Genomic DNA, 14359 nt, shown 5'->3' on the forward strand with positions numbered 1-14359 from the left:
AAGTAAATTAAATTGAAACCTGAACTACAAAGAGCATAATACAAAGTATTTAGTTTTACAACCTTCACTATGATTTCATGTGATTTGTTAACTAAAATATTACTACACTTTTATGGCATTTGTACTAATGTGTACTAGTTTTATAGCATTTGTTGATAAACTTCAGAGTTAGCCAGAGGAAGATACAAAAATAGATAATAGAGAAGGAAGATATATATGGAAACTAAGACTCATAACTGAGAATAGCTTTTGACAAATTCTAATTCAGGGGTTCTCAACCACTTTTTACCCTTTGATTCCTATTTTTACTTGGATAGGCCCTCATAGCCATTTGTTTGAAAAATCTTATTAAATTTTTATAATCAAATATCAAGAATTCTATAAAAGAAATTGTTAAAATATTTTGTGAATTGTAGAAGTGTGCCCAATTTAATGCACATGAATCTTAATAAAAAATCTTATATGCACTCCCAAGAGTCATGTGGACCCCAGTTGAAAACCATTGCTTTAAGTGACACATATGACTGTAAAGAGAAGGATTTAGGTGCTTGTAGCATAAATGACAACTGGGAATCTATGAAACAAACTGCTTAGTGCAAATGATAAGACATGTAAACTAAGACAAAGTCCTAGCCAAGCCAAAAATAACATGGTAATGGAATGATACAGTTGATACAGCAACTGGTACTGTAGTTCTTTTTTGCTATTTATCTTTCTCACTACCTGAAATTTTTCCACTTCTTATCCATCTTTCATGTATGAATACTGTTCTCTCTATCCACACACTGCATTGACCTCACTACCACCAAGCCACCAAATTTTCTCTCCTTCTTCATTACTTGATTTCTCTCCTCTCCTCATACAACTACACCAGCCTCTCCCCCACTACATACCATCTCTCACATCCTTTTCCTATCTACTGCATCATACTTACTATTCTACTGTTCTCCTACCCAGCTTTTTTCTGTACTGTCAGTTATCGCCCAGTTATCCCCCAAATTCACTCCTTATCCACCATTCACTACATCTGCTCTTCGACCCTACTCAATCTTTACTGCATTTGCATACCACCCCCTCAGCAATTTTCCACTCTCACCCTAGTGTAGCTCTTTGGCTAGCCAACTCCTGTCAAACCAAGCAACTCATGCCAGCATGAAAGATGGATGTTAAATGATGATAGTGATGACAGTGATGATGAACCTTCCATGCACTCTTGCATCCTCCACCCTCACTCTCAGTTCCTCTATCCCTACTCAGTTCTACTCACTTTGTACCTTGAAGGCTCACCCAAACACCTCATTACAACTATTTCCATCACGTTCCAGCTCCACTTGACCATTCCCACCCTCTCTTCTAGAATATAAGTAATTCATCTACAGCAAGAAACGTTTTCATGCTCTGGCTTCTCTCATACTTTAACCCCTCATCTCCGAGCATGAAGCACCCCTACACCCCTGAGGTTTGTAGTCATACAAGCTGCATGGTGACCTCATTAGTTCTGATATGACAAAAAAGCACCTAGTATACACTGTAGAGTATTTGGCATTAGGAAGGGGCATCCAGCCATAGAGGCTATGCCAAAGTAAACTCTGGAGCATAATGAAGTCTTTGGATCCATCAGATCCGGGCAAACCACCCATCACAAACCAACAGGGAACATGGGCATTAAATCATTATAATGATATACAAATCTGACCAAAACCTAAGTACAGAAAACAAATCTAAATATAGAAAACAGATAATTAAGAATATGATGTGGTTATCTGAACATTAGAAAAATAGCTAGAATAATTATTTATTTTCAAACCTGCTAAGAAATTGTTAAAATATGGTGTGTAAACACATTATTTCTCAACATAATTTAAACTATGTAAATACTACTATAACAAATAAGAATGTTTGAGGAAAAGAAATGCGACAAAATCCAATTAAAAAGAAACTATAGTCTCAAAATGTCGATCAAAGATTTCTGATATTGATAACAATTTACCAAGCATAGAAATGGTATATGCATTGAAGAAATAACAGATCCTTCTAGTTTATGATATATGTAGCATGGTCAGGGCAACATGCCAAACAGGACATAAACTAGACTGTGTGCCAATAGTTCTTGAGGATAGTGAGTGTATTTTTCTGGAAACAAATAAGTTATTGATGATTTTCGTGTGTTTTTGATCATTGAACTGGTTATAAATATACTTACAGAAATAAATAGACACATAGTTGTTGCTTGATAGAAATAAGACCAAATGTTATATAACAAGTTAAAATGATACAGTAGATCAATACCATACGCATCATTAACAGAAGTAAACATTAAAATTGAAATAAATTAAACTATGTTTTGATCTAAGTACAGAATATTGGAACCGAAACTTTGCTAATTCTGTGAAATGGATGTTTGGTGAAATATTTATCAAAAGTAACTTGTTTTTAATCTCAAAACTTTTGCTTGTATCAATCTGGATTTTTAATAAATTCTTTCGAAATAAATTTTCAAATGCTCACAAGGATCCCTAAAAGTAGTCGACAGATTCCACTATCTAGCGATTTAATTAACAATGGAGACAAGTATTCCAAAAGTATAGTAGCCATGGTAATAATGGAGTGGAAAAAGTTAGGGAGCTCTTATCTCTTCTGACAATAAAGAAACTTGCATACAAAGGGCACTGATACATGTTAGCATGATATGGATACTGAATGAGAAGGATGATTGAGGGCTGGAAAGAAATAAACCCCTTCTGGATGTATATTGTTACTGTGTGCATGAATGAGAGTACAAATGAAATGAAAGAATAAATAATAGGTATAAGAGGTCTGATCAAAAAGTATTGGAACTGGTACTACAAAAAGAAAACTACTGATCATCAATTCAGCATTTAATCTCCTTCAAAGTAGTCCCCTTCGGAAGCCACACACTTAATCCAGTGTTGTTGTCAGTGTGCATACTCGACAGAGTGTAAGTACCTTGAGAGAAAAGTTGGACCTAAGAAGCATCAGATGTAGTCTGCAAGAGAGACGACTGCGCTGATATGGCCATGTAGTGAAAATGGATGAGGATAGCTGTGTGAAAAAGTGTCACACCCTAGCAGTTGAGGGAACCTGCAGAAGAGGTAGACCCAGGAAGACCTGGGATGAAGTGGTGAAGCACGACCTTTTAAACATTAGGCCTCACCGAGGCAATGACTAGTGACCAAGACTTTTGGAAATATGCTGTGCTTGAGAAGACCCGGCAAGCCAAGTGAGACCGTAACCAGCCCACTTATGCATACCTTTCCTTCATTGGACACTAAACTCTGCTTGCAAAGACCTGTTGAGGCACGTGAAATCAAAATCAAATTCGATGACTGGCATCTGTGCTAGTGGAGCGCTAAGAGCACCATCCAAGCGTGATCGTTGCTAGAGCAGTTAACCGGCTTTCATGCTGGTGGCATGTAAAAAGCACCATTCAAGTGTGATCGTTACCAGCGTCGCCTTACTGGCACTTCTGCCGGTGGCACATGAAAAAACATTCAAGCGAGATCGTTGCCAATGCCACTGGACTGGCTCCTGTGCAGGTGGCACATAAAAAATACCATTTGAGCATGGCCATTGCCAGTACTGCCTGACTGGCCCTTGTGCCAGTGGAACATAAAAGCACCCACTACACTCTCAGAGTGGTTGGCATTAGGAAGGGCATTCAGCTGTAGAAACTTTGCCAGATCAAGACTGGAGCCTGGTGCAGGGCATCTGGTTCATCAGTCCACGGTCAAATTGTCCAACCTGTGCTAGCATGGAAAGCAGATGTTAAACAATGATGATGATGATGTTTCCATTGATGAAAGCATTCCTGGAATTCCATTTTTATAACATTCTCTTAGATTTCCTTAATGTCTTGAAATCTTGCTGAGGTCTTTGACTATGAAGACTGAGCTTTGGTTTCAGAGTCATAGCCATAGACCCATGATTTGTCATCTGTTATAACTGTTTTCAAAAAGTTCTCATCTTCCTTGATGCAATCAAAGAGATCCTGCAAAGCTGAAACTCAATCCCTTTGAGATGATCACACTCTAAACACCAAACTTTCAAGCACTGCTATAAACAAAAGAAGTGAGCAAGAACATTATAACTTAGTATGCATGTGCAATAGAGTCTAACATTGGTCTGTGCCAAGCAACTTCATTTCTGCATACTTTAGCTCTGATACCATAGCAAAAGTCCGAATACTTTCTGATCAGACCTTATATGTATAACATGCAAGAAAAAGACTGATTGTCTGGACAGAAGATGAGAAAGACATGGGAAGAAGTAGTGAAAGCTAATCTCAAGAGACTTAATTTCTATAAGAAGACAAAGGTCCACAACAAATAGCAACATGCTTTGCTAGAGAAAACCCAACATACACAAGCATGAAGCAGATAATAATGATAACAATGATAACATTCTACACTTTTCTGTAATTCTCTTCTCTCTCTTCATGTGCCATACCTACAGGTATAAGTGATCATGGACCTACAAGCCAAAGTCATAATATTTCTTGTGAAAGATACAATGGTTTCCAGTCACTTTCATCACATCTTTGGCGCTGTGTGATAGACACTTAGAGACCAGCCCTTCTCCAAGCCTGTATGACATTGCCACAAGACTGTCTTGTCATTTTAGCCATAACTGAGACCCACGTCACGTACTACCATCCCAAGTAAGAGTGAATTTGGGAGGAGTGGTGACTAAGAGAATGTCATACTCCTTAAAACTATTGAACCCATAAGCTGGGGCTTCGTCACCAGATGCAGTTTAATGTCTTGCCAGGACATTCTGTTATTCACTCCACACAGAGAAGCTTGCTTCCCAACCACATGGTTCTGGATTCAGTCCCACTGCATCGCACTTTGACAAGTGTCTTCCACTATAGCCCCAGGCCAACCAAAGCCTTGAGTGAATTTGGTAGACAGAAACTGAAAGAATCCTACCGTGTGTTTGTGTTCAGCTCCTACCACCACTTGATAACCAGTGTTGGTTTGCTTACATCCCTGTATTTTAGGTGTTCAGCATAAGAGATTGATGGAATGAGTACCAGGCTTAAAAAATACTGAGGTCAATTTGTTTGACTAAAACCCTTTAAGGCAGTGCCCAGGCTTGCCATAGTCCAATGACTGAAACATGTAAAAAAACAAGACAAAAGATAAAGAAATAAAATAAAATGAAAATACAATTATACTCTCTATATTTAATATATACAATTAATAGTGTTGCTCTTTGAATCCATCTGGCATTTTAATATGTATAAAGAAAAAAAAAGTAAAAATAACAAACAAGGAATTCTATCAAAATCATTTTTAAAACTATGCAAAAGCTACCTTTTTGGAATCATTTCATCTTCGTTGCTCTCAGTAATATTTTCTGTACCTTATGAAAATAAAACAAGAATTGACAATAAATATCAGTTAAGAAAGAATCATTTAAAACAGTGGTTCCCAAAGCAGGCAGTATTGCCCCACACCACTAGGGGCAGTGGAAAGTTTCAAGGGGTTGGCGAAAAAAAGTAAGGTGATAATGGAGTAGTAATTCATATAAAAACAACAAAATAATGGATTCGTTAGGTTAAGTTTTATTTGTGAAATACAGTTACTTTGAATTGGTTTCAGAAAGAGGTCTAGGTCTGTGATGGTTAGCTGGGGTGGGGGTGCTAGGAATGTGGCCTGGGTGTCAAGGGGCAGCAGCCTGGAAAAGTTTGGGAATTACTGATTTAAAGAATAGAATCAAAAATACCAACAAAACATCTTTTATTTATTTAAGTACAGTTGGAAGTGAATCATGTTTACAGTTGGATAGCGTCAGAAAAATAAAAGGTTATAGTAGTAATAAAAAAAATATTAATTGGAAGTCAGAAAGTCGTAGGGATCAGGAAAATAGAGGTTATTGGAAAGTAATAGATAAAGGAAAATTATTTATTGCATTTTGGAGAGATAATTTTTATTGATTAGTTCAGAAGGTAAAGTTTTGTGCTTATTGCCTTTAAAGGCACCCCCAATGCAGTTTTAGAAAATAGGCAGTGGAAAAAAGTCCAGTATGTCAAATATTGAGAGAAAGGGCTGAGTGTTGTGATTAGCGTAGAACCTGAAGGGTGCACATAATATGGAAGGGACAAGTAAAATAGGAGTACTTGAGTGGAGGTGATATGAGATCAATCAGTATCAAGAAGCTGAAGACACTATTGTGGTAATAAAAAAAAAGGTGGGGATAGAGAGGTTAGAGAGGTACCAACAAACCTATGGGCCACAAATTGAAGTGTTGTTGGGGAGTGACTTTATGTCAATTTGGTAGATGGCCTTTTGGGGGGAATATGATCTACAATGAGCTAGAACATTACTGCCTTACAAGTCTTACTTGAGCTTTATAGAAGGCTAGTAGTTTGGGACTGAGGTTTATTCTCTGGACCCAAAGCGGAAGACCAGTCTTTTGTGATGCAATCCTTGCTACGTTATGAATGCACACTTACCAGAAGAGATATATCAGAAAGTAATCTAATTACGGCATATGCTAGATTAAAATCTATTGTAGAAAATGCTAACATAGGGAATTAGGTCGATGGTAGACTATAGAGTAGCTTCCACCAAGTTTACCAAGCCAACTTTACTCAATATTTACATGAAACTGTCTATTCAATGAAGTTTTCTATGAAGAACGTTTCAGTCTCTCCTCATTGTTGATCTCTGGCAAGAATGAAGGTTCTAGCCATTGTAGGAGACCATCTGCATGATATCTTAAGAATCTTGAATATAGGAGCAGGCATAACTGTGTGGCTAAAAAGCTTGCTTTGCGACCATGTGGCTTCATGTTTAGTTCTACTGTGCAACACTTTGGGCAAGTGTCTTATACCATAGCCCTGAGTTAACCAAAGCCTTGTGAGTGAATTTGATAGATGGAAACTCTGTGGAAGCCTGTCATGTGTGTGTGTGTGCTTGTATCCTTATGCCCATATTTGTCTCCCCCACCCTACACCTTAATGACTAATGTTGGTTTGTGCCCCTGTAACTTAGTGGTTCGGCATAAGAGACAGATAGCATAAGTCTCAAACTTAAAAAATAAGTACTGGGGTTGATTTGCTTGACTAAAACCCTTCAAGGTGGTGCCCTAGCATGGTTACATTTCAATGACTGAAACAAGCAAAAGATAAAAGATATTTTAAACAAGTTTAGCTGATTGGTGACTGGAGTTAAAATATATATAGTATATAATATATTTTAATAAATTTGAGATAAATGTTTTTGAAAGAGAGTATAGGAACAGTAGCAGAGAAGGATAATCGAGAATATGCTATTGGGACATCATCATGGCCTGAAGTTTAATTAGAGACATAGATAGATCAAGATAATTTATCAAAGGGGAACAGAACTGTAAATGATTTGTTAAAGTTTTTATGCGTAAAAAGGATAAACTAGAGCAAAATGTTTATATTTACTATCTGCAAAGCCCTGATAAAGCAGAACTATGGTCAATGGTGTTCCAGCTATTACCATCAGATCATTTAACATTAACTTATCTATTTTTTTGTTCCATGCTACATTTTGTCTTTAGGTGCCATATATTTACATGCATACAATACCTGAAACAGAAGTTACCTCAAATAAGATAAAGCAATATGCATTGTTTCTTTTTCAGATAATGTAGTACAGGTCAAAGATTAAAGATTAATATGGCTTTAAATCACTAAGAGAAATCGGTTTTAGATAACAATGCTTCCTTGTTCATCATCATTATCATTATTTAACATCCGTTTTCCATGTTGGCTTGGGTTGGACAATTTGACCAGAGCTGCACCAGGTTCCAGTCTGATTTGGCTGGATGTCCTTCCTAACACCAACCACTTTACAGTGTGTGCCAGGTGCTCTTAATGTGAAACTAGCATGAGCACTTATACATGGCATCGGCACAAGTGCTTTTTACATGGTACTGACACTCTACTCCAATCCTTCTTCCCCGGGGAGGAGCAGCATGAACAATTCTGCTGTGGAGTATAGGTCTTCTTGAGTACAGCAAGGCAACAGGTATCTCAGTCCTTTGTCATCTCGTCCGAAAAAAATTATGCATGTGTGTGTGTGTGTGTGTGTGTGTGTGTATGTGTATTCTGTACGAAATGCAGAAGCAGTCCATGATCTTCTGACACCTCTACAAGGGCAGCAACTCCAGACGAAAATTAACCTCAACAACGCCAACCTATCCAACCCACGCTAACATGAAAAACGGATATAAAATAATGACAACAATGAGGAGGATATAAAAACTATCATTGGCAGAATGCCACAACTTTGCAAAGGATTACAATAAATCGATTACTATAGATTTTTACTTTTACATATTTTATCAATCCTCTTACAGGGTTGATATCTTAAGGCATTTTCTTCACACAAGAGTGAATCTAACAGGAATTTATTACCGCAATAACAACATTAACAGTTTAACAGATGCATGTACACCCACCCCAACCCCCGTAAACAAGATACAGAAAGACAAGAAAGGGGACTGGTTGGACTACATTAAAGAATGGATATGGAAGATATTGGAAAACATGAAATTGGCTGATAACAGCGAAAGGTTGAGAGAAGACATTGCATCTGTTGCTGCGCAACTACTACCAGCTTAGCTATGGATTTTGATTGACAACAGGGGAGACTACTTAATGACAACAAGTTCAAAGTGATCTTTCTTGTATTTTTTAGCCGTGGGCCTTGTCATAATAATCAGAAGCTAATTCCCAACTATAATCCAAAATGTTTAATCGGATAACAAAAACAGTAAAAAGAAAAAAAAAAAGAAATTTCATAAGTTATTTAACTCATTATTTTCTCAGTTGTTTATGCTGATGTAGGGCGCAAGTAAAAATGTCATAATTCTATTTTAATTTCTAATTATAAACAATTCTGTTCGTTTATGCTATCAATGTTGTCAAGAACAAAATGAATATTTCCCATTATATTTACCGACTTTAAATCTAGTAATATATATATAAATATATATATATATATAACAGTTTCATTTTTAAGTCTAGTAATATATACATATAAGTTTAAGTCTCTATCTTTCTCCTGAATTTATATTAAAATTCCACAAGCACAAATGCTACAGCATCTTTAATTTTCCTGTTACTTGTTTTCCTCCTTATGATTTCATTTGTGCAATTTTTTTTTTAACAGTTAGCATTTTCATACATTTGACAAAAAATTCAACACTCCCATACACTTTAGACACTGGCCATTAATTTGTGTTTAGATTATTATTATTATATTATTATTATTATTATTATTGAGTGAGAGAGCAGTGCATAACATCAAAGTGACACTGGGGTAAAATATACAAAGCCCAGTATACCCATCATAACTACCTGTCTGATAAGGATACACTAGGCACATGCATCACAACCATATGTGCGCGACATGGTGATCTCATATCAAGATAAACAGCACATGACCTTGCAGATGGGGCCCAGTTAGAATTTTCTTCTGATCGAGTAAACCATCCTGCTCAAAAGGTCCCTGAATAAGGGTTGCTTAAGGATGTTGAATGAAACACCCATGTTTCCAGAGGTAAATAATTCAAACCCCAAAGAATCCCTCTCAACAAATGGCTATGATGCTCCCCCACTACTGCTCGTGATCAGAGATGCACATATCGTCAGCCACTAAGGGACATGCTCAACTGATTAAGGTCAAACAACTGACAAGCAAATCTGTGGTATTGAGCAAAATATTTGCTGTAGCCCATCTTTTATACCAAGACAAAACAATGTACATGATAACACTTCCAATCAGTTAAGATCAAAAGCCATGAGAGCCACTGCCTGGTACTGCATCAGAGCATTTATTATTATTATTATTAGATTATATTAATGTTTGGATAATAGGTATTTTCAATATTGCTTTCAGATTTTGGCATAATGCTAGCAATTTGGGGGGAATGTAAGTCGATTACATCAACACCAGTGATCAACTGGCATTTATTTTACCGACCCTGAAAGGGATGAACAGACAAAGTCGACCTTTGCAGAATTTGAACTCAGAAAATAAAGACAGACGAAATGATGCTAAGCATTTTGCTTGGCATGCTAACAATTCTGCTCGCTCACCACCTTTGAGGTATTTTCAAGATTAAAGGACTCACCTACCCACCCACTCCACACACACAAACATAAACATGGCTGTATGATTAAGAATTTTGCTTCCCAACCATGAGTAACATGTTAGGCAAGTGTCTCCTACTGTTGCTTTGGGTTGACCAAAAACTTATGAGTGGACATATTTCCCTATAGCCATTATATATCTATGCTATCTCACACATACACACACATGTATATATGGATACACATGTCTATGTACCTATGTGTCTAGTTACCTGTGTGGGTTTTGTCATCACATTGGATGGTAATTGTAAACAAGCCTCACTGTCATACAGGTGGTGTTTGTAATAGTGAAATATTACCTTGCTTGGAAACAAGACTGGTGACAAGAAGGGCATCTAGACATATAAAATCTACCTCTACAATTTCCATCTGACCCACAATGATTATATATGTATACACACACACACACACACACACACACACACACACACACACACACACACACACACACACACACACACACACACACACACACAGAGTAATCACTCAACTATCATGGGTGTTACATTCCAAAACACCCTGTGATAGGTGAAAATCTGAAGTAGAAACAGTGCTGTACGGTATATTTGTATATATTTTATTATAAATGCAAAACACCATGGAGGAATCAACATAAGCTTAAATAATAAGCCACAATAGGTGAATCGCAATATGGTAAGGGATTACTGTATATATACACACACACATACATACATTCATACACACCAACACATATTATTCATTTGTACTTTTAACAAGCTTTTCCATGCTAGCATGTCTTGGAGGGGGTGGTAGTTGCAGGACAGTTTTTAAGGCCAGATGCTTTTCTGGGTGCCAAGCCTTGCCTGCTTTTTTAAATAGGGAATTTTTATTATTTTAGATGAAATTGAAAGTGCAGAAAATGTCAAAAGGTAACCAGTTATAGCCCAGCTATGAGGATGCCACTGTTTACAGCAGCAACTCAGTGCAGATTGTAAGCATTCATATAGACATATACATAAATATATTCAATGGGCTTCTTTCAGCTTCCATCTACAAAATTCCCTGGTAAGTCACTAGTCACCCCAGGGCTATAGAATACACTTGCCCAAGATGCAATGCAATGGGGCAAAACTTGAAGTTATGTAGCTGAGAAGCAAACTAGTCAATCACGTGGCTTCAGCCAACTACTACCCCTAACTTTGCATGTAACATTGCTACTTGTAACTTGACTAAATTTTACCCAACTAATAACATTACCAGCTACAGTTGGAATTGTAATACTTCCAAATAATGCCCATTTAATTCTATTCTTTTAACTAATATCATTTATAAGTGTATCATTACACCTCCTGTGGAGGTGCACTGGTCCAGTGGTTAGGGCAGCGGACTCGTGGTTGTAAGATCGCGGTTTCGATTCCCAGACTGGGCATTGTGAGTATTTATTGAGTGAAAACATCTAAAGCTCCACGAGGCTCCAGCAGGGGTTGGTGGCGAACCCTGCTGTACTCTTTCACTACAACTGTCTCACTCTTTCTTCCTGTTTCTGTTGTATCTGTATTTCAAAGGGCCAGCCTTATCACACTGTGTTACGCTGAAACTCCAAGAACTACGTTAAGGGTACACATGTCTGTGGAGTGCTCAGCCACTTGCACGTTAATTTCATGAGCAGACTGTTCCATTGATCGGATCAACTGGAAGCCTCGTTATTGTAACCAATGGAGTACCACTAAAGATTACACCTAGCATCACTAAATTTCATATCTAATTCATTTAAAACAATATTTTATTTACAGACGTGACTGTGTGGTAAGTTTGCTTCCCAACCGCATAGTTCTGGGTTCAGTCCCACTACATGCTACCTTGGGCAAGTGTCTTCTCTATTATAACCCTGGGCCAAACACAGAAAGAAGCCCGTTGTATATCTGTGTTGTTGTTGTTGTTTGTTCCCCACCACCACATAACCAGTGCTGGTTTATTTGTCCTCATAACTTAGTGGTTCAGCAAAAAAGACCAATAGAATAAGTACCAGGCTTAAAAAGGGAAAAAAATGTACTGGGGTTAATTCAGTTTGCTCAACTAAACCCTTCAATGCAGTGCCCCAGCATGGCTGCAGTCTTATGACAAACAAAATAGAAGATTCTTTTAGGAATCCAAATAGAATATTTTTAACTTAAAGAAATAGAGCTTATATCTGGAAATGAAACGACAATGATATTCCTTTTAACATTAAAAGGAAAAAGACAAACAAATATTTTATAAAGATGTTTTATTAAATAAACATGTTGCTACACAACCACATGGTTCAGAGTTCAGCCCTACTGTGTGGCACCTCGGGCAAGTGTCTTCCTCTACAGCCATGTCAACCAAAGCCTTGTGAGTTGGTCTGGTAAAGGAAAATTGGAAGAAACCAGTCATATGTGTGCATGTGTGAGAGAGAGAATGTGTTCCTGTCTTCTGGCCACAAAGCCTTGTGAGTGAATTTAATAGATGAAAATTGTGCGAATGTATGTGACAGTTGTAAATGAGTATCACCATCATGCAAGCAATATCCTTTGTTTTCAACTTTCTGTGAAAACATGTCCGGCTATGGGAAAATATTACCTTTTTTGGAAACAGGTAAGGATGGGCTGACAGGAAGAGCATTTGACCATACAAAATCTGCCTCAACAAATTCTGTCTAACCCATGCAAGTATGGAAAACTAGACATTAAAAGTAATGATGATGTGCATCTTAAAGACTAATAATCTTCAATAAGAGGTGATACCATGAAGATTTTTTCTTTTAAAGTAAAAGCCATGTACAACTCAGCAATTCATCAAATTTGGTATATAATATGTCATTATTACTCAAGGAAACTCAATCAATTGAAAGTGCTAAATTTAAATGGATCAGATAATTATTATTTCTGCTCTTTACTATTATTGAGAGAATTACTATCTAGTAGAAACGGTATATATGTACTTTCTGGTCACATAGGGTTTTACTCTCTCTTAGATAAAGTTGTGAGTATTTAAAATGTTGATTCAGTTCCACATTAAAGTTCTGTAGGAACTGTTTCAAAAACAACTGAGAACATGTTTTAATTATATATCCCATATATTTAGTTTAAATCTATAACAATAAGCCTGGTTATTATTTTACTTACATGCATCGTTCTTTCTTTTCCTTATATCCATTTTCTTGTTTCTAAAATTCAGTATGAAAGATCACTAAAATGGAAACATTTATTTAACTTATTGATATCCATTTGTAACAAAAACGAGTAAATAATTACATTTTATTTACTAAATCTCTGAATATAGTCAAATAACTACAAAGAAATATCAAATATGTTAGAACAAAAGTAAAATCTTGGAAGATATAGTTCAGTTTATATGATTTCACTTTAGTAGTTTTGGGACAGTGTTTCTTTTATTGTTTTTTAGGGTTTTTTCTATGTACACAATCACGATTGTCTCCATTTTCCTTTCATATTCCTTCTATTTTTCTTTCATGCCACTTCTTTCATAGTGAGGTAGACCACACTCTAAACACACACTTTAGTTAGAATTACTCTTACTGTAGATTGGTTATCCTTCAACTTCAAGACACAAAGGTACTAGTGATCAGCTGCTATCATTCAATTTAGAGTAACAATATTTCTCAACAACATTTCCTCTTGCACCATGGAAAGAAATATTTAATTATTTAGAAAACAGAAATGAGCTATTTTAATTAGAAAAAGTGCTGCGAAAAATGTTGCTATGATAGAGAGAGGGAAAGTGAGAGAATATTATTGTTCCATTCTACTTTCTTCAATTAAAAATATTCTTTCCTACATTTCAAACAATTAAAATTTTTAAAACTTCCAGAATTCCAATTTTATTTCTCATACATCTACTTGTGTAAGTCTATTATTTTTAGCAGCTCCAGCAACCATGAGCAGTTTAATAAAGTCATTTAATAAGGAGATAGAGAAAGGGATGAGAAATATGAAAAGAAAAATGGATTTTTTTAACATGGATAAAAAGAAAACATCAAAACAAAAAGTTAAAATCAAGGAAACTATTTTGAAGGATGAATGGTGGGAGAGGGGCAGGAATTTTGAAAATTTGCATTTAAATTTTTTTTTAATGCTCACTACAAGATTCAGAAGGTGAGATATTATAGAAATACCAAAGTAATTCATTTTATTCATGACAGCTATTCTGAAAGTTAGCCTTTTATTTAAATTCTTTCAGAAGGATGGAAAGTAAACTTGA

General features: G+C 36.3%; 1 protein-coding gene across 1 annotated transcript in view; it reads right to left on the minus strand.

Annotated features, from left to right (window-relative positions):
• LOC118763642 overlaps positions 1–13309 on the minus strand; it is a 40203-nt gene extending 26894 nt beyond the window's left edge. The window contains exons 1-2 of the mRNA XM_036503353.1: positions 13264–13309; positions 5337–5385 (exon numbers count right to left, since the gene is read on the minus strand). Coding sequence (XP_036359246.1) covers positions 5337–5385; positions 13264–13294 — 80 coding nt within the window. The 5' untranslated portion in view covers positions 13295–13309. The remainder of the gene's footprint in view (positions 1–5336; positions 5386–13263) is intronic.
• Positions 13310–14359: the final 1050 nt, after the last annotated feature.

The sequence above is a fragment of the Octopus sinensis genome, linkage group LG1, assembly GCF_006345805.1.
Source record: "Octopus sinensis linkage group LG1, ASM634580v1, whole genome shotgun sequence".
Classification (NCBI taxonomy): domain Eukaryota; kingdom Metazoa; phylum Mollusca; class Cephalopoda; order Octopoda; family Octopodidae; genus Octopus; species Octopus sinensis.